The 23,877-nt window shown below is 34.1% G+C and overlaps 3 protein-coding genes and 1 long non-coding RNA gene across 5 annotated transcripts; 3 read left to right on the forward strand and 1 right to left on the reverse strand.

Annotated features, from left to right (window-relative positions):
- Positions 1–325: 325 nt before the first annotated feature.
- LOC123890608 lies at positions 326–7,679 on the reverse strand. Its single transcript, XM_045940246.1, has 4 exons — positions 7,231–7,679; positions 6,695–7,127; positions 3,289–3,410; positions 326–1,259 (listed from the first exon to the last, which is right to left on the reverse strand). The coding sequence occupies exons 1-4, from the start codon at positions 7,339–7,341 to the stop codon at positions 807–809; spliced, it is 1,119 nt and encodes a 372-aa protein (XP_045796202.1). The 5' UTR covers positions 7,342–7,679; the 3' UTR covers positions 326–806.
- Positions 7,680–10,450: 2,771 nt separating this feature from the next.
- Positions 10,451–11,092, forward strand: LOC123892421. Its single transcript, XR_006803189.1, has 2 exons — positions 10,451–10,702; positions 10,767–11,092. It is a non-coding gene; the product is annotated as an uncharacterized LOC123892421 (long non-coding RNA).
- Positions 11,093–11,988: 896 nt separating this feature from the next.
- On the forward strand, positions 11,989–14,212 carry LOC123891609 (pentatricopeptide repeat-containing protein At5g64320, mitochondrial-like). Its single transcript, XM_045941515.1, has 2 exons — positions 11,989–13,608; positions 13,712–14,212. Exon 1 carries the CDS (start codon positions 12,077–12,079, stop codon positions 13,589–13,591), a length of 1,515 nt encoding a protein of 504 aa, XP_045797471.1. The 5' UTR covers positions 11,989–12,076; the 3' UTR covers positions 13,592–13,608; positions 13,712–14,212.
- Positions 14,213–15,915: 1,703 nt separating this feature from the next.
- LOC123893029 (CDK-activating kinase assembly factor MAT1-like) lies at positions 15,916–23,076 on the forward strand. Of its 2 annotated transcripts, none has more exons than XM_045942944.1 (7): positions 15,916–16,177; positions 17,708–17,925; positions 20,716–20,819; positions 21,841–21,914; positions 22,018–22,121; positions 22,246–22,308; positions 22,559–23,076. In XM_045942944.1, the coding sequence occupies exons 3-7, from the start codon at positions 20,755–20,757 to the stop codon at positions 22,808–22,810; spliced, it is 558 nt and encodes a 185-aa protein (XP_045798900.1). In that variant the 5' UTR covers positions 15,916–16,177; positions 17,708–17,925; positions 20,716–20,754; the 3' UTR covers positions 22,811–23,076. The 2 variants fall into 2 exon arrangements, with proteins under 2 accessions (XP_045798900.1, XP_045798901.1); XM_045942945.1 differs by having other exon boundaries at positions 17,753–17,925.
- The last annotated feature ends 801 nt before the right edge of the window (positions 23,077–23,877 follow it).

Here is a 23,877-nt window from a genome sequence, read left to right on the forward strand (position 1 = left end):
ACTGAGTTAATCCTTTATAGATTGTTAAGCAATCGAGTCTTTGACCTTCATAACACTCCTTTAAGTGTCGATTGAGTCTCTAACTTCCTTCATAACGCTCCTTTAAGTGTTTGGATGGAACGGGAGGAGGGGGTTTTGCCAAAGATAGCATCTAAATTCTTTCATATTAGAAATTTAACTTTATAACTTAAAGTGACTTTTCAAATTTTAGCTTCATCTTATCTAGGATTCTGAATGAATTTTTGTTACATTTCATTCAAAATTGTATTATTTAGAACCAACACAACGTTTTATATAAAGCATTACGAAAAAGCCAAAACTACTGTTGGAGAGGTACCAAAAACACCATCCAATACTTTTTTCATATCATTACCAAAAAGCCAATACTACTGTGGATTTCAAATTTTCAATACATCTCACAAGTCACCCCCATCACCTCTAATAAGAATAGAAAATATCCTCAAAATATAGCAAAATAAAAGCAGTTTACAGTGTGTGTCAAAAGAAGTAAATGGATTTTAATAAAGCAAAAAACAAAACTTTAGCTTCTATATTTCATTTACACAGTTTCCTTTGACTCTCTTTTGAGCCAAGGCATTCACTATTACACATTCAAGATTAACAATCCAATGTGTTAAAACTATCACACCTCTCTCTTCTTTTTTGCTGTCCCTTTGCAAGGGCATATATTAAGTTATGCCCTAGCACAGCCACATTTGTCACATCCCTCCCCAACTATGTTTGCTTTTTTGCTGTCGCTTTTGAAGTTAATATCTTTTTACCTTATTCCTTTTCCCTTTTCATAACTAATCATCCCAGTTATCTTCCCATCCATCTTTGTTTAAAGATCTAGAAGTAAGGCCATTTGCTGAGATACTTCCTGCATGGCGTACGGCTGGCGATATAACTGCTGCATTGTCGTCCCAATCATCATCCCATACCTGATCCCAACCTTCAGCAGATTCCACATTGGTAGCTGAAACAGACTCTGGCAATGCCATTTCGAGTTCTTGATATTGGACCTCGTCATGTCGTTTCTTCCTGAACATGCAGCAGCAACCCCATATCCCTCCAAAGACTAGTAATGTGAATATGAGGAAATAGGCGCCATTTACTGGTGTTAAAATCTTGTCATAAGAAGGAAGGCGCAGAAAAAAACTCTGCTCAGGTACAGGAGTAGCAGCGTGAAGCACACAATCCCCTTTTCCGGCATCCAAAGTCAGTTCTGTACTTTCGCTTCTAATTCGTTTGATAGTGACCTGAATAAACAAGATTGCAAAACAGTAAGCCAATAGCAAATCTGATATGCAGGTGAGACTGTAACAAAGAGCTTTGGGTCATCAATGTGTTTGTCATGAATGATGAAACTTATGAAACCAAACATCTAATTAAACAGAGCACACAAACTTGACCGAAATGGTGTTTTTCACAGTAAATACAAATAAAAGGAATATGGCAGAGCTGAGGTTAGCCATCGAAAACAATAAGGGTGTTTTTGTTTGTCAAAACAGAGGTCACACAAAATGTGGTGTCTCAAAGTTGAAATCCTATATTGTTTCCCATGAAAAAAAAAAAACACGAGAAATCATGAAAACTAAAACTGGTGGATTTTAGGGTGAACCGGTTGTACATACAGTTCAACAAACGAACCATAATTTTTATTAGTAATAGAACTTTATTATGTTTATGATATTATTTTTTCAACCCTTTCAAATTTTAATTAGGCAACACTCGAGTCCCTTACCAGGCATTGACATTGCAGATATGCTGTCACTCACAGTGTGCACTACTATTGTACTGTCATGTTTATGATGTTGATGTTGCCATGTCCGCGGCATGCTGCTTCTGGTGCCGGTGTTGGGAATGCACATTTTTTTCTTGAGTATTTCTATGTTATTAAGTCTTGTGGGGGTGGATTAGAGAAACTGGCTGAGATGCCAAAGAAAAGGGCAACAACACCTTGTTATAATAGTTTAAAGCTGACAACAAAGGGGCCTTAATTGTGCCAGAGCTAACACGTGGACAGAGTTCGGGTGGAATGGAAGTGCAGGTTAGAGGTTTTGGGCTTCAGACTTGGGTCTCTCCTCGGAGTTGCATCCGAACCTTTACAAGTTTCGATGTAGGTCATAACACTCAACAATGATGGAACCCACACCTCCTTCAACAAAACCCTTGATACCCATTTCAAGTCATGCAGAAAGTTTTATGCTTTGGAAAGAATCAATGGAATTAAGGAGGTCAGGTGGAGTTGATTTTGTTACAGAATTTAACCAGAGTTGGTGATGGTTCACCCTAAAGTCACCAAACACATGGGAATGGAAAACCCATAAAAGGATTGCAGCAGATAGTGGCCAGAACAACGCAATAATGTGATAGGATGAACAAGACACTTCAATTCTATAGCATGCCACTGACTAATTGGTTTGGATGGATGATTGTAACTGAAAGAAGAAAGCACATGGAATGATAAGTTCTGGAGGAATACAACACTTTAAGATTCTTCCTTCTAAAATGGCAAAAATTCGAATGAGATTTAATGAGCATTTTGTTTCCCCTGCCATCGCCAACAATGAGTAACAATAGTTTTAAAAAAGGTTAAATATGTAAAATTTGATTTTACTACCTTACAGAAAAATTATTTATTGTCAGTCTCTAGGAAATACAAAAATTGTGTGCTATTAGTCCCCCTTGAAGGACTAAAAACATAATATTTTTGTTAAATCTAGAGATTAAAAATGAAGTTAAAATTTATAGAACTAAAATCAAATTTTGTCAATTTAAAAAATATTTAACCCTTAAAAAAAATATAAAAAGAATTAATGGTAAGAAGTTGTAAAATTTCTCCTTTACTTCCCATTATCCTATGTTCCCAATATTACCCTAAGATAAATAGAGAAACAATCATAAGTGTCATTTATATTCTATGTCATAACTTACTTTGTTACAATGCTTTCCATCACAAACAGATGAATTGTAAGATTCTGAAATTCTACCTCAGTGAGTCTGGGAAACGGCGAAATTGTTCAGCGGCCGTCTATTACTCATCTAACAAACTTGATGTTTGCCGAATGCTTTTAAAAGATGATGTTTTGTTTGTCTAAACTAATGCTCGAGTTTTCTTGTCTCATAAAATAGACGGTTATTTGAGATAGTGGTGCATCTCAAATGTTTTAGCTTCACTTCGAAGTGTGACGTGACGGGGTATGAAGAAGAAATGGTACATTGGTCCAACCATAATATCACCCATTAAAGAAAATAAAAATGAGCTTAAGAAAAAATGACGAATACCTTTTCTGTTTTATTTTTGTCAACTTCTACATCTCCAAGGTTACTTTCATAATCACTGCGAAGCTTCACTTTGATAGTGCCAGCCCCTCTATTTTGAAGTAGAACAACAAAGTGTTTGGAATCTGGCAATTTTTACAAGGAATATAAATACAAATGAGTTTATATTGTTTGATTCTTATGAAAGAAAAAAAAGTAATACAACAGAAGAACTATATAATTGACCTTATGTTTTTGTAATATCAATTAGGAGGTTTTTCTGGAACCCTTCCTTTTCGCAGTGTATGTCAACAATTAGTTGTTAGTATGTATTTCCCGCTTTATTTTGTATTTATATTTCAATTAAACGGTGCACACAACTAAATATTAGCTGCAAATTGCTGAAATTACCGGGACGCTCATAACAATAAGAAGCATTGCATGCTTTTCTTCTTAAATGCTGATCAAGGACAGATGCATCCACACAAGATAACAGTCACAGTTCTAAAAGCAAGATGGACCATCAAACTGATCGGTTCAGTAGATGAACTACAAGTTAGCGCTAGCCCACATAGAGGTTTAGTGTTCATAGAATAAGTAATTATTTTATTTCTTAAAACAAGACAAATATTTCCTCCATTCCTAAACTCTGGTAGATTAACCATTTTCAGTTTTGTTTCAAAACATTGGGTGTTTCGGAAACCCGAGATATATTTGACCTTCTTCCAACTTCACCCCAAGATAAAAATTTCTAACACAGTTAATGATTAAAATAAGGATATTTTGGTATATTAAAGGATTAGTTTTACTCAAGCTCATAGGAACTAGTGGAGTCCATGTAACACTTGAAAACAACCCTTGTAAGATTGACAGGTGTCAGTTAGTATACTCAGCTTGAACACCGACTGTAACTTTCATAATATCAAAATACAAGAAAATTCAGATTTATCATTCAATAGATTCTCTCTAAGATTTACTCAGTTCCTTAGGTTCATAGTTTCTAATATGGTACCACAGATTTGGAGCCTGGTTTATAACTGACACCTGACAGTTAGTTAACTATAGTACTGGCCAGTGACCGACACCTGTCAGTCAGTAAGTTACTTACAGTTAGTTACAAGGATGTTTTTCAATTACACATCAATTAAGTGATTAATATAGCTTAAATAAAACTACTCCCTTAATATGGTACATTACACATCAATTAAGTGATTACTTAATTGATGTGCAAATTCCTCAAACTAGCAAAGTTTCCAAATGGAGGAGTAGATTCATAGCAATCCACTATTAGAGTAACTAAGCATGTCAGATACTGTTCTCTTAAGCCGTTATTACAGCTGTCAGTTAATTGGTTAAAGATCACTCAGAAATCTCTGAGAACATTTTCTCCCACTTCCTCTTAAGATTCGTGCACTTTCTCACACTTAATTTTCTAACACCCACTAATCCTGAACTAGCTCCACTACTTAAAGGAATTTGTTAGGGTTCTTTTGAAAGAACACAGATAAGGTTTAGAGGATCTAAAGCAACTAACCTAAGACAACAAAAAATTAACAACTAGCTAAACTAACTACCAAAGGAAACAACAACCTAACTAATCATATTCCTATACTTCCTTCTGTATAAACCTTCAGAGGGTTAGTATTGGGTTCATTGATGCTATCTCTTACAGAATTCTTGATTCATTTTAATTATTTGGCGACAATGGGCCACTTTTTTTTTTTTTTTTTAATAAAAGATATATAGAGAAAAAGAATACAAAGGGAAACAACGATAACCAAATACTCCAAAAAATAGAAGCAAAGAAAAAGTAAAAATAAGGATCCAAAGGCATCAATGTGGTGAAGCTGCCAAATCAGTTACTGAAACGAAAAGGTGCCTAAACCATATAGAAATTAAATGCCTAATTTCGTCCACAAGCAGCTGCTTTAGAGATTTATCAACACAGAAGGAGGAGAATACAGCTAAAGATATTTATCAGCACAAAGGGAAGGGAGGATAAAAGATAGTTTAGCAAATGACAAGATTCACTCCACCAACATGCACCACAGTTTAGCAAATATTGCCAAAGAAAGTTGGCTTCTTCGTTTCTACAATTCTATCAAAACTAGTAATACTGGTAGTAATAAAAAAAGATCCAAGACGGAAAGAACTTGAGAAACACAAATCAAGGTTGTGTTGTCAACAATTTTCCTAAACTTCACATTCTCAGATTCCTTCACAGTATTCCTCAATGATATTAATTTCCGGGTAATTCCTTTGGAGGCTCAAGAACTAGTTGTTTCTTGTCTTGTTTGTGTTTTGGATTTAGTTCTCCTTGAATGGTTTTCATTTTTGTGGCAATAAAGTTGTTGGGATTTCTGCAATTTTCTGGATCGGTAAAGAAGTAGAAGAAAATCCACACAAAGAAGATTGAGAAAGATAGGGTGAGATGAGAGAATAAAAGTGAATTGATAGGGGAGTGAGAGAGATGCAGATCGGCTGAGAGAAGAGAGAGAGCGAAAATAAATGTGTAAAAATTAATAGAGAGAAGAAAAAAAATCAAGACTCAGTAATAAAATTTTGAAAACCTCGTAAAGTTGAACATTAATAACTCCTTATCCTGTGCAATGTTGCACAGGTTAGAAAAACCCTAATAATAATAGTATTTCCAAAGTGGTAACTCAATGACAGCATTCACTTTTTAACCACACTTCATTTTCTGGTAACTGTTTCAATCGAAATCGGAACATTCAGATATATATTGGAGAGGCCAAAATCTGCCACCGATATCCGCCATGGTCGATATTCAATAACACAGGAACCAAGAAAACATTTTTCGTAGAAGCAGTTTCTCCTAAACCAAATTTTGATAATTTTTTTCCCTTGGCTTCTACATTAATATATATTCATCTACTACAAGTTATCACATGTTCAGATCCACGTTAGTGAAACCTAAACCAGATTTTGATGGTTTTTCTACATGTTTGGATGTTCTCAAGTAGATTCATTTGCTTTTGATAAGAACTGTGAATATTTCTTTCGATCAAGTAGCCTTGTGACTAAATTCAACCATTGAGGTGAATGAGTGGGGAATTCTCACCCCTGCATATATAATGCAATGTCCCTACCAACTGTGAATATATTATTGATAATAACTTGATACTAACTTGATAGTTCCTTTATATTAAAGACTAAAAGTAGTCCTATTTATACGGATACAAGACTCCTACTCCTACCTAATCCTAAATAAATAGCGAAATCAGGAAAGGAAACAAATCATGATGATAAATAACCAAGTAAGATGGAAACTAATATTACGAGATATTCCAAGATACCCTAAGATTAGATTAGTTTCCATTAATAAGCCTCAAACTTACTTCATTAAAAGTAATAATAAACATTAACACAAAGTCTCAAACAAACCAATGATAAAAGCAAAGTTAAATACCCATATTGGAAATGCAAGCAACCAAGACTCCATCATCTGTGCAAAAATTCAGTCCAACACAACTGTCATTAGTGGTAGAATGTGCAAGTTTAATCCCCTCACTTTTACCCTTCACATCTTCTTCAGCTTTTTTGGGTACAGGAGGTGGTGCATTTGCCGGAACAGGAGGAGGCGGTGCAGTTTCCGGAACAGGAGGAGGGGGTGCAGTTTCCGTAACAGGAGGAGGGGGTGCAATTTCCGTAACAGGAGGAGGGGGTGCAGTTTCCGTAACAGGGGGAGGTGTATTAGTATCAATTTTATTGGTCCCATTTTGATTATCACCATTGTTATTCTTCTCCACCTTAGGTAACGATTGTGGCGGTGAAACTGGTGGAACATTAGCATCAACAGTGTTTTTTGGATCTAATTGTTTCTCTTTTGGTATTGGAGAATCCTAAAACAATAGCTTCATTCAACCATTGTAAGCAAAATAATAATAATAAAAATTTGAAGAAATTTTAATAAATGAAAATTAAGAAACAACAAAAAAAACTCACCTTTGTTGTTGAATCAATCAAATTTCTGAAATCCCTAATAAAGAAAGCATCAGAACAATGAAACAAAATCAGAGAAAACAATAATAGTTTCAATAAGGTGTGTTTTCCCATTGTGATGCAGCTTCAAAACGTTGAATTTGATCGAGAAAATTACATATGGTAGAAGCAAATTAAGAAGAAACAATAGAGAAAAGTGAAATCTAGAGAAACCCCTTTTGTGAGAAAATCACTGGGTTTCGTTGAAGTGAGAAAAATGATGGAAACGTTGTTGGGATCAAAAATAGAGAAACTCGTGAAAAATTTGGATTGTGAGGAAATTATTAAGAATTGGGAATTAATTAGGAAAAGGAGAAAAGAAAGAAGACTTGACGCAAAGTGTGTTTCCACAGAGATAACAAACAAACACTCTTTCTCAGAAAATGAAAACGAAGAACTGGTAAACGAGAGACGAATCTGAGCTGGGTTTCTGTGGAATGGGCCGGGCTTTTTGGGCTTTAGATTAATCATCCACAACTACACAGATGATTTCTCTCCCGACCTCCCGCATTTCTTTTCTACCCCCTGAATTTCCATTTTTGTCCTTGGGGGTACCGCGGTTTATGCGAACCGAATTTTTTTGTCAATCTAAAAAATTTCGGTTTATATAAACCGAAATATTGTGTTCCAAATTTTTTTTCCAAATTTCCTGCATAAATTCTGCATGAGACCCTCAACTTCCACAATTTATTTGAAATACTAAACGATGTCCAATTTGAGTAAACGACCACTCGTTGGAAAGCTTAGGGTGTCAAGAATACAAATATAATTTTTGTTTTGAGGGTTAACTATCCAATTGGTTCAGTTTGACCAAATAATGGGTACTGGTACAGAAACAGAGTATAAACTTTTCTCAAACTTGCAGGTAGATTTTCTCATACTATACTTAATGAAATTTAACAATTTCGGTGTCAATCTTGTAGTAAATTTTGTCTTCTTTACACTAGATTAAAAATCATTAGCATACGACTTATATTCAGAGAGCTATGATAAGTTTACCACAGGTATCTCTACAACATTTTGCAGAAACTTTTTTCAAACTTGTAGGTAGATTTTCTCATACTATACTTAATGAAATTTAACAATTCTAGTGTCAATCTTGTAGTAAATTTTGTTTTCTTTACACTAGATTAAAAATCATTAGCATACGACTTATATTCAGAGAGATATGCTAAATTTACCACATGTAGCTCTACACGAATTTTCACATAAATTTTTCTTCTTTTTGGGGGGTAATTTCGGTTTATATAAACCGAATTTTTTTCCATGTTTAAAAACTTCGGTTCGTAAAAACCGAAATTTGTTGGCAAATTTTTTTCAAATCACAAGGGGCAAAATGAGATTTTTCGGGGGTAGAAAAGAAATGAGGGGGTTGGGAGAGAAGAGTTCTACACAAAATGACAAAGAGTTCTACTTTTCATATGCTCCTAGTCCTCCGAAAATTCCAAAAATACTTCCTCGCTACTTAAGCAGTGAGTGCTAAAGGGGGTGAAAATCTGAAAAACACAGTTCGTTATTTAAGTAGCGAACTCAAGGGGCACAAAATCTGGAAGAAAAAAAAATACCGTTGTAGCAAATTGAGTTTGCTACTTAAGTAGCGAACCCTATAAGATATGGGTGAATCAAGTGTGAAAATTACAAAAATATTAAATTTTATAAGGTTTGCTACTTAAGTAGTGAACTCTTCGCTACCTAGATAGCGAATTGTGTTTTTTCAGAATTTGCACCCTTCAACACTCACTAGTTATCTTGCGAGATGGGTATTTTTGAAAATCCATAGGGCGCATGAGAAGCTCCGGGGGCACGAAAAGAAGAATTCAATAACAAAACATAAAAACAACAAGACATAAAATGCATGTAAAAATACAAAACGTGTAGAAAATTGTCGGTTTGGGAACATTTCAGAACATGTTTTCCGAACCAAAGTTTGGAATCCATTTTCTAAACTAGTTTGAAATCTGTTTTCTGACCAAACCAATCTCTAGTACAAAAATAGCAGCAACGAAAGAACAAGAGAATCAATTGTTACCTTATATTTAAGCCTCAAGGAGTGTAGAAAGTCTTTGTCAATGTTCCAATATTGATTTTAGACCCCCACTCCATCAAAAAACAAAAAAAAAATTGATTAAATTTTAGGTTGAGTATGGATGATGATGAAGAAGTGAAGTAAAACAACTAAAGGTTGTGTGTATAAACTAAGGATAAGTTCAGAACCTAATTCCAAACCCAAGCAAGCGGATTGTGTTTTCCGAACCATATATTTGTTCGAAATGTATATTATGAACCTTATTCTCAGGAGTAAAAACGGAAATTTAGGGGATAAGAGAAAGATAGAAGGAAATAGAAAAATTCATGTATTATCATTACACAGACTATGATTGACAATATAAAGAATCTTTTCATATATAAATTAATGTTGATTTTTTATATATACATATCATTGTTATGTGTAGTGACTATATTACGTTTAACGTTTACTGGTTTGGTTTTTATTATAACAACTGGTATGATACCCGTGCTTACGCACTGGTCGTGAAGTTGCCGCAATTTTTATTTATTATATGGCGAATATTAGTGTGAAATTAGTCCTGTTATAAAATTATTGTCAAAGGAAGATTGTTGTTTGGTGTATGATAGTTATATTTATCAATAATATTGAATTTGTTAGGGTGATGTATTTCTTATTTTAATGGTATATATATGTTCTAAAAAATAAAAAAACACTATTAAGCTTGTTTGAATGTGCAACCTCTCTTATTCTTTTTGTCGATATAATGTACTTCTCTCCTGAAAGGAAGTATTGTAGGAAGAAATATATTTTCATTCAAGCCAGAAAGAATAAAGTGTTGCAAGGATGTTTTTATTTTATTTCATTTTATTTAGATGCCTAATTACACTTTGAATAAAATAAAATAGATATCATACCGTTTTTTTTTTCTTAATAAGCTCATAGGGGATGTTATTAATTAGACAGAACCTAGCTAAAATGAATTACCCCATAAATTATAACCTCACTAAAATTTCTGATACTTGGGTTAGACAATGACTCATCTAGGAATCTTAAAGTAAACAAAAGGGTAGAGAAAGAGATATTATATATACCATACAAAAGGAAGAAGGAAAAAAAATCCTTTAAGCCTTCAATGTCACATTATCAAATCTCAACTATAAAATGTTACTTTAGTTAAGTGAAAATGGCATTGCAACAATTAACCAGTGGAGTAAATGGCTATGATTGAAAAAAGATTTGGAGACGAAAAGAGCACTCTATTGGATGAATTTGAGAGGCTCTCATTTGAGGCGCACGCGGCACAGCTAAACAAAGCGATGCTAAGGCGAAGCCTATCTGAACCAAGGTTGCAAAGGTCACCGTCACGGCTCATTAGCATGGCTCCAATACCTCTGATGAATAAGGTCATGCAAGGGCCTCATCATGGTAATATTCATGGGCTAGGATTTCATAGGGTCATGAAGAAATTAATCAAACCTATTTTTGGTAGGAAAAGAGTGAGAGGAGGAAGAAAACATGTCACATCAGATCCTAAGGATATTATGCTTTGCAAGGAATTCAGCAGATCACTACGATTATGATCAATGCCTTGCCAAAGTATTATCATTTAATATATACTATCTATATGTTCATTGTTATTCTTTTTTTATTGATAATTGAACTATCTATATGTTAATGTTACTGTCAAGCTAATATATGCTCTAAAAAGCTATAGTAATTTTTTTTTTTTGTTTTTGAAGAAGCCAAAGAAATATGCTAAAAATGTAATTTATTTTTGTTCACAAATAAAGTATAGAGTGTCTACTCTAAAGACTATATATGGACTAAGGGATAATTTCCAAAGTGCTTTATGATTAGAAATTATTCTTTTGTTAGACATGATCTATATTTTGTTAGGGTTAAATACATACATTCCCTACAAAATAGTGACCTTTCAAATTTAGTTCTGATCTTACATAATTTTTATAATATTTTTAGTCTCTAAAAAATTATCAGCATTTAATTTTGATCTTTGCTACTAAGCCGATGTGTATTATCAAGACCAGAACCATGTGCAAGAAAACATTTATAGAGACTTAAAAATATAACAAAAATTAAGTAAACACCAAATATATTTGATACTTCCTCAGTTCCATTTTATAAGATCTAATTTGATTAAATGATACTATTCATTTATTTTACGTATTTTTTTAATAATATATAAATATAAATATTAGCATATAAAATATTGTTTGATTTGTTTTGATGAGTATTTTCAAAATAGGCTTAATTAATAAAATGGTCTCTTAAAGATATTTTTGGTTTCATATTGGTCCTTTAAAGAAAAAAAGGTCTAAATAGGTCCCTTAAAGAAAAAAAGGTCCGAATAGGTCCCTTAAAGACATATCCGTTAATCAGTTTGGTCCTATTTAGACATCTTTTTAGGGACCAAACTGATTAACGGAGATGTCTTTAAAGGATCTATTCGGATTATTTTTTTCTTTAAGGGATCTATTTGGACCTTTTTTCTTTAAGGGATCAATCTGAAACCAAAAATATCTTTAAGGGACCATTTTATTAATTAAACCTTCAAAATATCAAATTTTTATTAATAAAGAATTAAAAATATTAATGATCAAAATTGTCCATTGATATACGTGTATTAGTCAAACTAACTCTTATATTTTGGGAATGAAGAAGTATTTTATGACAGAGTCGTAGAAAAATATCCAGAAAAATACATATCCAAATCCAATGACTTCAAACCACAGGTAGCATATCAGCAAATGCCATAGCAACAATCCTTTAGAGCTCACTCTCATGGTTCCTCCAATTCCCATATGCTCTCAATTTTTTCAACCTCATACACTAATCACTATCCCCTTTTTCAATAACAATACCATTAGTAGTATCAAACAAATTAATCCATCAATTCTAACTACACACTCTTTCTCTGTCACCAATTCCTCCATAAAAAAAACAACAAACAACCAGCTCGTTGATTTTAAGGACAAAACAACTACGTTTCCAATCAAAAATCTTGTCCAAAACATTACATCATTATCCTCCTCCAAAACCAAAATTGAAATGCTACAAATTCTAGAGAAAAATGCTTCTGAATTTCAAACCATATCAGATTTCAATAACCTTCTCATGGCTCTATGGATTGCACAAAAATCAGAACTTTGTGCAACAATGTTCACAAAGTTGTCATCTTTTCATCTTGTGCCTGATTCTTGCACTTACTCAATCATGATAAGGTGTCACTGTCAGAAAAATGAAGTGGAAGAAGCAAAAAGAGTTCTTTTTACTGTTCTTGAAAATGGGTTTGTACCAGATTCTACAACCATAACTGTTCTCATAAATTCCCTTTGCAAAAGAGGGAAAGTAAAGAAAGCTATGGAGGTTTTTGAGTTCATGGAGAGAAAGGGTTTGAAGATTAGTGTTCAACAACATAATTGTTTGTTAAAAGGGTTGTCTTATGTGGGAAAAATTGAAGAAGCACTTGAAATTTTGATGAATATGAAGAAAACAAATTTTGGGGTTGATGTTTATTCTTATACTGCTGTTATGAATGGATTATGCAAAGTCGGTCGTTCGGATGATGCTATGGATTTGTTGAATGAAGTTGTTGAAATTGGATTGATACCTAATGTGGTTACTTTCAATATATTGATTCAAGGGTATTCTATAGAAGGGAGACCAATGGAAGGTGTCGGTGTTTTGAAGATGATGAAGAAGTATGAATGTGTTCCTGATTATATTAGTTATAATACTGTTTTACATGGATTGTTAAAGTGGAATGAAATTGATGAAGCATTTGAGGTTTATAAGGAAATGGTGGAGATTGGATTTGATGTGGATTTCAGGATGATGAGGACATTGGTGAGACGTTTGTGTAAAAGATCATGGGAGGAAAAAGGGTTGCTTGAGGATGCATATGAAGTGTTTGAGAAAATGAAAGAGAGGGTTTTAGTGGTTGATAAAAGGACAATTGAGGTGATGGTTGAGGCATGTTGTAGGGGGGAGAAGTTTGATGAGGCTTTGGTGAATTTGAATGATATGGTTAGGTGGGGATATTCTGTTAAGGCAATTGCATTTGAGAAAGTTATTGTAGGACTTTGTGGTCAGGGTAGAGTGGATGAGGCAGTGTCAACTTTGTTTCTTTTGCATGCAAATGGAGGAATTGGTGATTTAGTTTCTTATGATGTATTGGTTAATGAACTTAATGCACATGGGAGAGTGTTTTGTGCTTCAGTTTTGTTTGGTTTTGCATTGAAGCAAGGTGTTGTTCTTGTTCCCAATAAGGAGCTGCAAGTTGAGAAATGGAGTTAACAACTTCTAGATACTCGGTGAGTTTTCTCGCTCGCTCCCTGAGGGTTGTTCATCGTGAATTTTCCAAAACAACTGTTTGGAGCTTCGCTTCTATTCTTGTTTTTTTGCCAACTTAAGCAGGCTTAATGATGCTGAAATGGCTATTGAGTTGATAATGCATAAGGAATTTCATGTGAAGGGTGCAAAGATATGGTGTATTGAAATGCCATGATTGCAAGCTATGTCCTAAGTGATTGCTTTGAAGTTTGAACAAGCCTTGAAGAAGAGTACAATGGTGACTCTGCTTGTGCTCAAACAGGGTTTGCTTATTATTACCATGATGGTTGAGTTGATACTCAAAAGTTAGTCTACTCTTTTACCAATGCCAGTGCATCGATTTGAGCTTCCTAATTATAATTAATTTGTTGCCTTGACATATGAGATAGTCCCTTTTGCCTTTTCCTGTTGAAGGCATCTTTCTTAATGGATAGAAGAGTCTGCTGCATGCATAACATATGTTGGTTGGTGCATTTGTATATGTTTCCGTAATATTTAGCGATGTTGCTCATGATCTGTCTGTACCTACTCTCAGTATAACTCAAATTGAAACCATCCATATAGTACAATCGATTTGTTTCATTAGTTGCTTTTCTGATCAAACGTTTCATCAAATCCTCACTTTTCTGAATCTCTATTTTGCACTAGAGACGTTTTTGGCTCCAAAATGTGTCCAAGAAGGACAGATATGTTGTGACTTTCCCAAAGAAGTTTTCATTTGAGTACCTAAAAATGCAGAAGCTATAAAATATAGTAGCAGAGACTCCATTGGGGCAGCACCCAAGAACTTCTCTGGATGCAGCAGAGAGACAACAGAGTTCACAAACGTATCCAACCACATCGCCGCGGCAATCATAAAGACCATACACTGCATCTCCATTGGTTGTGTTGTTCCCTATGCTGGTGTAGTTATAAGTTATAACCTTTGCTTGTGGCTGCACCAACGGATAGATATGAGAGGATGCTATTGAGATTTTTTTGGTATGCATTGCTAAGAGGCTGTTCTGTTGAGTAATTACAGTCATCTCCCACATAAGTGGGTAATTGAGCTTTTGTGATGAGTTGTTTGAAGCTTAGATATATTAGGAAGGCATAAAACATTGATGTCAATTTTAGTTTTGTTCCTTCCAATATTGAGTACTATGGTCCTTGCTTGGCTCCAAATATTATAATTTATGAGTCCTAACCAAATGATGTTGAAATGATAATCATGGTTTCACATTTGAAATTCCTTAAGAGAATAATAATAAAAAATATGTGCTGTTAATGTCATTGATGTGTTCATAGAATAAAGAGGAGAGGTTCCAAAATTATAGCATAGTTGGTAGCTGCAGAGACATTGATATGCAGTAGCCCGAGTTCGAACCTGGAATTCCACCCTTCACATTTAAAGATATGAATCTAGCCACTAAACTACTACTAGACCAAAATAATAAAAAAAAAAAAAAATAAAAATAGGGAGAAAGAATCTGTACAAAAAATCAAAAGCTAATTAAGAACCTACTTTGCCTATAATAAGAAGATTATTCAATACAATTGGTATGCTCATTAATGAAATGTAATTTGATGTGCCGTATATATTTGATATGTAATATGCTTCTAAATCCCATGATATGCTCCCAACACTCCTTCAAGTTGGAGATGGGACAAATTCTTGTATGGACACTCCTTTTAACACCTCCAAGTGGACTAGTAAAAAATAAAAATGCTTATCAATTGATCACAAGATTAGAGAAGGGAATAAGTAATAAAACCTACTTTAATTTTTTCACAAACTAAAGAATAATCAATGTGTTTGGTACTTAATGAAAACGGGATTTTCAACAATGTGAATACTATTGGTGACGGATGATCAATACCAAAAAAAAAAAAAATTTAAAGCTTTGAAACTCAGAAGATAGCTAATGAACTTAATGTGAGGGTGTTTTGTGCTTCCTTTTATTTGGTTTCCCATCGAAGAAATGTGTTAATATTTACATAATTACTTAATAGAGTCGCGTTCGCGCCAAGAATTTCATGATTTGTATCATGTATATTGCGTAACAGATTGCGGTGTGAAATTAATCGCAGCACTAATAAAATTATTTGTATTCATATCATATCATATGTATGACTTAATTTCTCTTTTCATAATTTTAAGGTGGTAAATCATTTCATAATTTCTTACTGAATTTTTTTTCTTCTAAAAAAAACAAATTAACCAAAAATAAAAAAAAAGAAATAAAAATTAAAAATAAAAATTAACCACTAATAAAATTGTTTGGCGTTTAGAGATAGACTGTTAAAACTCCTTCTTGTTCCCAATAAGTAGTTAGACAAGTTTTGATACTCTCTGAGTTTTCTCAACCCCGTTCTGAGGATTGTGTTTACCGTGAAAATATTAATTGTATTTAACCCTAATAATCCCATTCGCCACAACACTGTGTGCCGTTTCTCATTTTCACCACGAATCAACATTGCATCAATTTCCTTCACCAATTTCCTCTTCAGCGATCAGAGAACTCGTTCCTCTCTTCCCTAGACTCGCCGTCGCTGCTGCCGTCACTTGATGTAAGATTTCTTTTCTTATTTTTATTTTACTTCTTTTGTTAGGTGTAATAAATATAATCATAAACTAGTTTATACATGAATGAATCATTTGTTAGTTGAGGGAATTAGGTTTAGGTAGTTTTGTTAGTAGTTCGTGACTGAGATCATTATCATGTAAATGTTTGCTAGAGGTAAGATGAGGGGTTGGGATGTTGCAAACCCTCGAGGTTTTGAGTTCTAGTCCCACATTGAATGAGTTTATGACTTGGAAATGTGTCGGTTTTATAGGGTTGAGTTATGGTCAACGCAAATTTTAAGATATACTATGTAATGAAGGAATATTTCTCTATTTGTTTAATAAAATGCCAAGTATCGAAGCTGTGTTTACGAGTTGTGGGTAGATAACTGAGTTTTACATGATTTGAATAACAATGGGATTTCTCTTTTCCCTGAGGAAGGTTTGTATGGGTGGAAGAACAAGTTGGAGCGGTATTTTCTGTTTAGAGGGGGTGTCAGACGGGGAGAGACTGTAATCACCAAGGTAGCCATGGAAGGATAAAAAGAGGAGGGAGACTATAGTCACATTGGATAAAAATGAGTAGGATAAGGTGTCCAACAGTTGATAAAAGTGGAGAGCACGGGGAGAAGAGTTTCTATTACCTTTGATGTGTGTGGTGTTGGTTGCCCATTCTCCCAGTCTCCACGGGGAGGGGGAAGGTCAAGCCTGGCGCCAACCCATGCCATTGCTTTTACTGTTGCCAATAACCTTTAATTTTGATAATTTTGTCAATATTGGAAAAATGAAGATTTCTATTTTCCGTTTATCAGCTATTTTATACTAAAAATCAGATGTAGCTTTAAAGGTATTCTTGTTTTTCCTCTTTCTCCCTACAGCAAAGATATCGGGGTATCTAAAGTGACAGTTGGAAGTCCCACATTGGTTAGAGATGTGATCTAGTAGTGCTTATGGCTTGAGCAATCTTTGCCCAAATTCTAAGACGGTATAAGAACCTATTTTAGATTTGTTATTGGGCCAAGATGTCTGATATTCCATCCTCATTTGTCCATGTTCCAGATGTTACATGATGGGATTTTGAGATACTTTTTTATTCTACCTGCATTTGACTACAATTCAGATGTCCAATTTTGAGTGGGAGGTGGTTATGACCTAGGCAGGCAGTGTTTATAAACTCACTTTTAAGCCGTTTGTGGGTTTAGTTAGGCCCGAATCCCAGATTTTAAGAATGACTTTGAAATTTAAACAGATTCACTACTGCTCTTTTTGACTCACCACCTGGGGTGTAAATGTACTATGATTCTCTTAATTTAACATGTATATTGAAAGTTCCCTACTTTGCAACTATAACAGAAGAATGGTCTACTATAAACTTCTTCAGGTTATCTTTACCAGTAGGGAAAAATGACATCATGTTATTTTCAGTACAAATATCAGAAGTTCTCCGTTTTTTCCTTTTCTGTATCATCTTTGTTTCAGCGTTTTCTTTAACCTAATTCTGTATAAGTTATACATTCTGGTTTTCAATCTGATAGGGTATAAAGGTTGATGATCTTGAGGCCAATCATTTTGTCCTACAGGAGGAGGCTTCGGGGCATGGTTTTGGTAGAAATGTTATAACACTTCTTGAAGAAAGTGGTTATAACCTAATTGCCATAGGTTTAACTGGTTCTAATCATTCATTTGATACAAACAACATTATAAGTCTGTCCCTACATAGGAAGGCAGTAACTTCGTTGACGAAATTTTGAAGGTATAAAAGTACTGATTTTATTACTTTTTGACTTTGTAACTAATGAGTTGATATATTCTATCTTCATTATGTGTGTGTGTGTGTTTCAATTGGCTGTGTTTGATATTTTCAATGGGGTGGCAGCATGAATGGAATTTTTCACTGCAACCTTTTCATTTGAGGGGGAATATATAGAAAGTATCGGATGTCATTAGTGTATGTAGCGTATTGTAGTTTAATACGGCACATAGAACACGGTCTTTTATTTTGATGGGTCATGCTAACTAGTGCTCCCGGGACACTAGTTAAGGATACAAAAAAGGTAACTTTTGCATTGAAAACAACACTTTAAATTTACAAACATTGACTACACAAGTTCCAATGCAGTTTTATCCAATGCACTAGTTAGCATTTTCCTATTTTGATTCCTTGTTGAATTATGGGATAGAGTTGTAACAACCCAACTTTAATTAATAATAATAGTATCAGTGGAGCAACATATTATAGCTACATTTTATATGTTATATGTAACAAAAGGGAGAGAACAAAAAAAAAAAAGATATCCGAAAAGGAACTCCATCCCCTTCTTCATAAACCAGCGTAAGCATATCCTCACCTCCATGGAAGAAAAAATTCAAACTTTTCCATCAAGCCTTGCATGAGTAAAATCCTTCCACTATCATCTCAATTGAACCCACAAAGAGTAATTTTAGCAATTCCTCCTTCCTCTCCCTCTTAAATCCGAAAATTCACCCCTAAAATCTCAAAGCCCCAATTTCATTCTTTTCAGTTCTGCACGTACAAAATTCCCCCTTGAATTGAGCTTTTGCGTGTTGAGAAGCCAAGCTGAAAATCTGGACTTGGTAAGAATCGAAGAAAAGAACTGATTTTTGGAGGCTTGAAGTTGTTATTGCTCACTCCTCCAACTCTCATCAATTAATTGGTGACTGTCTTTTTAGGTTATGATTTTAGCTAGATATTAGATTAGTTAGTTTTTGGTTTATTTAAGAGGAAAAGTAGATAATTCCCTTGTTTTCCTCTTAGTGTTTTTCTCATAAAATTAGAATGGGGGCTGCTAGAGGAAAATAGGGATTAGGTAGTTAAATTAGCATTAAACTGCTGGAGCTAACAGAGTAATTAGTTAAAATATTTACTCATTAAAACCATAGGGTAGACGACGAACCACTAGCTAACTAGTTGTTGGAACTAGGAAGTATAATTATGTCTATCAACTGTCTGTTTTGATGGACTTGCAGGTACTTGAAGCTGCCTTAGGCATAAGGCATTAGTGAATTCTTGGGTATATTAATATGTTGGGGCTGTTGCTTTGAAAACACAACGATTGATGAACCTCTCTTAGTATAGAATGATAAACCCAATTTAATGTTTAGGCAAGTTAATGTCAACTAAGAATGGGGGTTTCTGCCTTTTAAGACCCTATAGCTTGTTTAGTGAAAAATCATGAATGTGAAAAAGTTTTACCCCAATTAGCTAATTGTTAACAACAGTTCAATTTCAGTTGATCCGAAAAATGGTAAAACGATTATGACAAGATTTAAGTGGTTTAGAGTTGATGAAATCCGGTTATTAATCAGCGCCACTTTAAATCATTAGCCGTTAGTGCTAAAGAACTCCTATTTATTATTCCATATGGAGTTATAGTTAACTGTGGGATGACATCAGTAAAAGATCAATGGGTGGGACGCTACTCATGCTATATTGCTTTACTTTACTGACTAGTGGTATACGAGTATCATTATGCTCGCGATATCACAAGAGACTGAAAAGAACAAGGCTTAATTCGCTTGTTACACTTGATTGTATTGCAATTGTTATTATGAATCATAGATATATGTTATGAAAAGACCAATATCCCCAGATCAACTGATAGGTTATTTTAGACTTACTAACAATAATGGTTTTAGTAAGAAACTCACTGAGACGTCGTCTCACCCTTCTAGTTTTAATTTTTTTCAGATAAGGGTAAGAAAGCTGCAGAGTAATGAGAAACTCACTGAGACGTCGTCTCACCCTTCTTATTATTTCCAGCCTGCTTTCTATTGTAATTGTAATCGAAACGTATGATATGGTTTATTGGTTTAATTTCAGTTTCTTTAACTTTGTTGTAGTTCAGTACTCAGATATTTGAGATTCATTTTGTTCTGAACTGGGATGGATTTTGTATCCATGAACTTATCCGTTATTCTAGTATGTAAAGTGATGTTCACAAGTGTTGATGGAGAATATGTAAACTGTGAACACCTAATTTTCTGAAATTTTTAAGTATCCCTGTTCATTCTTCCATAGTTGAGGTCTTATTTGTCTTATGTGAAACCCCGGGTATTATTCTAGATTTATATTTGGGGTGTTATAAGAGTACTACTGAAGAAGAGTTGAAAGTACTTTTGCTTCTAATGTTAAACACAGAATCGTGGACTGCTCAATGCCACAGTCTAGTATTTTGGCTTCACAGAATCTTGGAAGTACTTTTTAATATTTGGATTCTTGTTGCACATGCTTCAAGATACCATAAGACAAATAAGTGTACTATCCTTGTGTTTGTTTCTGTAAGACTATAAATACACGGGAAGAGGGGGTGTTGTTTGAGTCTATGTTTGATATAATTTCTGATGTGTTGCACCCTCTTCATTCTTCCATAGTTGAGGTCTTTTTACCTAGATTTTATAAATCTTGTTTGTATAATTATGTTTTCATTGATTTAATATTTTCTAAACTTCAGGATTTCATACACAAAAAGTATTTAGAATTCATCCTTATCAATGTATGTTTTTTTTATTGCTTAAACTTCAGGTGATAAGAAGTGAGGAAAAGGAACTTGGTGTTAGGAGAATGGTGATCACTAGTACCAATCCGCACTATAAGGAGATAGCCATCAGGAAGAGGATTGCTAGCATGTATATTTTTCTTTCCCACATTGTTTCTTGCTTGCTTCATCTATGTGACATGAGAAATACTAGATGCATCATATGTTTGAGTAGTATGGATATAATGCAAAAATATTGAATTTGCTTGATAGGTTATCTATTACAATCCTGCAGAATTTGCTTGATAGGTTATCTATTACATTTTGTTTTGGATTAAAACATTATTGAAGTTGCAATAGTTAGCAAAATTTATGCGTGTCAGAAGCTGTGTATATAGCCTAGAATATTTATATTGAGGGCAAACTTGTATCTATTTCCTATTAGTATAGGATTAGTAAATTAGGAAATATCCCATAATCAGGGATTTTATTTTAAAATGGGCCGTTAGTTTCTTTCCTAAATTAACCTACAGGCTATGTATATATGCCTGATGTACTCTCAGTATTATGTAATGAAATCAATTCATTCTACATTAAAATTCTAGAATGCATCGTACCAAAAAAATAATTCTAGAATGCATAGCTCCAGTATCACTTCTGCTGGGTAGTATTTCATTGTCTTTCTGTAGTTAGTATGGTCAGTGATGCTTAGCATGTGGCTCAGCTGTAGTAATTCATTACCAATTCTCGGATCTTTCAAATAAACTTATCAAATATAGGACCACATGCTTTCTGTAGTTTACAGAATACATGTTGATTAATTGCTGAGGGCTCTAATCATGAGATATATACTATATAGGACCACATGCTTAATTACTCTGGTTAGTTAAGTGAAGGAGGAGCCATGGAATTGGCATAAATTGCAAAACTTTCTCTTTCTTCCAATTGCCAAATGCTCAGTCTTACCATTTCACTTTAAGAGTTCATAATTGAATAGATATAGCACATAAGAATTTTGGTTTTCTCATTACTTTGAAAGTCTATTGCATTTGAATCTTTTGTAGACAAGAAATAGGATCATATTCTAAACTCAGACTCTCACTTTTCGGGGTCCATGTTATATTGAATTCATTCAAGTATTCATTTCTGCTTACTTGATTGTAAATTTATAGATTCAATAAACGTGAAGATGATTTTCCATCTTTGAAAGAGTACAACGATTATTTGGAGGAAGTAGAAGACATGAGTAAGCTTCTATATTCATGATAATGACTTTTGTTTCCCTCTGTCACTTTTTTATTTATTTATTTATTTATTTTGTTCAAATTTCTCCCCCTTCCCCTCTGCAGCGTTTAACTTGATTGAAGGAATTGATCTTGCGGCTATTGAAGCTAGGATTGCTAAATACCAAGAAGAAAATGCAGAACAAATAATGATTAATCGAGCCCGAAAGGTATTTTTAATGGTCTCTTCAATGGTTCAGTCTCTTTCACATTGTCCTGTATCCATTTGTTATGTGGGTGCTGGTTTCTTGCTATATATTTTGATGTGTCATTGTGCTTGTAATAATTAAATAGGCTGAAGAATTAGCTGCAGCTATGGCAGCAAGCAAGGGACAACCTGCCCAAACTGATAATGATGTAAGCATTAGATTGTTATTTATGTGTTCATTAAGATTACATTTTTGGCACAATATGTTGAACCTAATTGAGCTTGGCTTTATAATTTGAGATTGAAATCTATTTAAGTGATTGACCTCTTCTGATAATACTCTTCCATTTAAGAGTTTTTTTTTTTTGCTTCAATTTCTATTTTGTGCCACCTATTTATTCAGCAAAGTTGCAAAATATAAATTAATAAACAGATTAACTTTGTTTATTCTTGAAACAGGATGCAAGCCAAAATTCCCAAGCTGGATTTGGTGCTGTCCCTCAGGGGCAATATGCACCTACAGTTGCAGGAGGACAGCCTAGACCCACAGGCATGGGACCACAACCTTTACCGCTTGGAGGCGGTGATGCCGGCTACGTAGTTGAGAACGAGGAAACATTGAGGCGACGAGCAAGGGCTGGAGGATGGAGTATAGAAATAAGCAAGAAGAGGGCACTTGAAGAAGCTTTTGGAAGCATTTGGATTTCTTAGAGACATATTCATGGAAGGTGTGACATGTTTATTAAATTATAGGGGCATAGGAATTCTACTGTCACAAGCTATTCACATAGTCATTCAGATACAAATGGTCTAGAGTGTAAGATTTGTCGCGATTTTGTTAAGTTAACAAGTCTTTTAACGGGATGCTTTAGTTAATATTTTTTATTTTTAATCTTATTTTTGTAAAATTATTCCTCAATTTTCCATGTTTGAAGGTTTAATCTTGTTTGTTTATTGCTCGTTGACACACACACAAATTGGGATTTATGATGTGGTTTTTCCATTTTTTTATTTTCTTTTATAAATTTCTTTTGGAGCATGTCCAAGTCCTTGAATCACATGTTCTTCGAATTACTACCACCGACATAAACATCACAACCAAAATCGAATTCTCAATTGAACAATAACGAACTTCGAAACCCACTTGAGTTGGTCTAGTGGTATTGCTTGGGACCTGAGAGTGTACTCCTTAAGGTCTTAGGTTTGATTCTCTCTGGTGTCAATTTGGGTGGGCTTATTTAGCTTATTCAAAAAAAAAAAAAAAACGAACTTTGAACTACGAACTTGTCATTCAACATCATGACCCCATTGCAAACCTTCGTAAATCCGAAAAAAGGCAAAATTTAAATACAAACAAGAATCAGTTTTGGAACCTTGATCAATTTTCTGATTTTCATTTCCCTTTGTCTTTGACTCTTTGTGTTGCATTCCTGGAGGTGAAACTAAATGTAGAATTCAACTTTGCCACCAAATCATTGCATCATTGTTAAGTGGAAATTTCATATTTCTTCTTTGGAATGAGAAATGACTCATCAACAAAACTAAGTTTGACTTTTGCACGAAGTGCTGTTGTTATTGCACTACTGCATGAACCATAATCATCTCCTGTCACTAAAAGAGTAACAAGAACAGTTGATCGGCTATATAAATAGGAGAAGGAATCTGTAGAAACAATCAAAACATGAAGCTAAAAGTTAGGAACCTAATTTTAGTTTCTGAATTTATGGTTGAATGGTTGATCTTCCTTTCTCTTCAACCCAATGGAAGACTGGAAATTT

This window comes from Trifolium pratense, linkage group LG6 (assembly GCF_020283565.1).
Source record: "Trifolium pratense cultivar HEN17-A07 linkage group LG6, ARS_RC_1.1, whole genome shotgun sequence".
NCBI classification, from domain to species: Eukaryota; Viridiplantae; Streptophyta; class Magnoliopsida; order Fabales; family Fabaceae; genus Trifolium; species Trifolium pratense.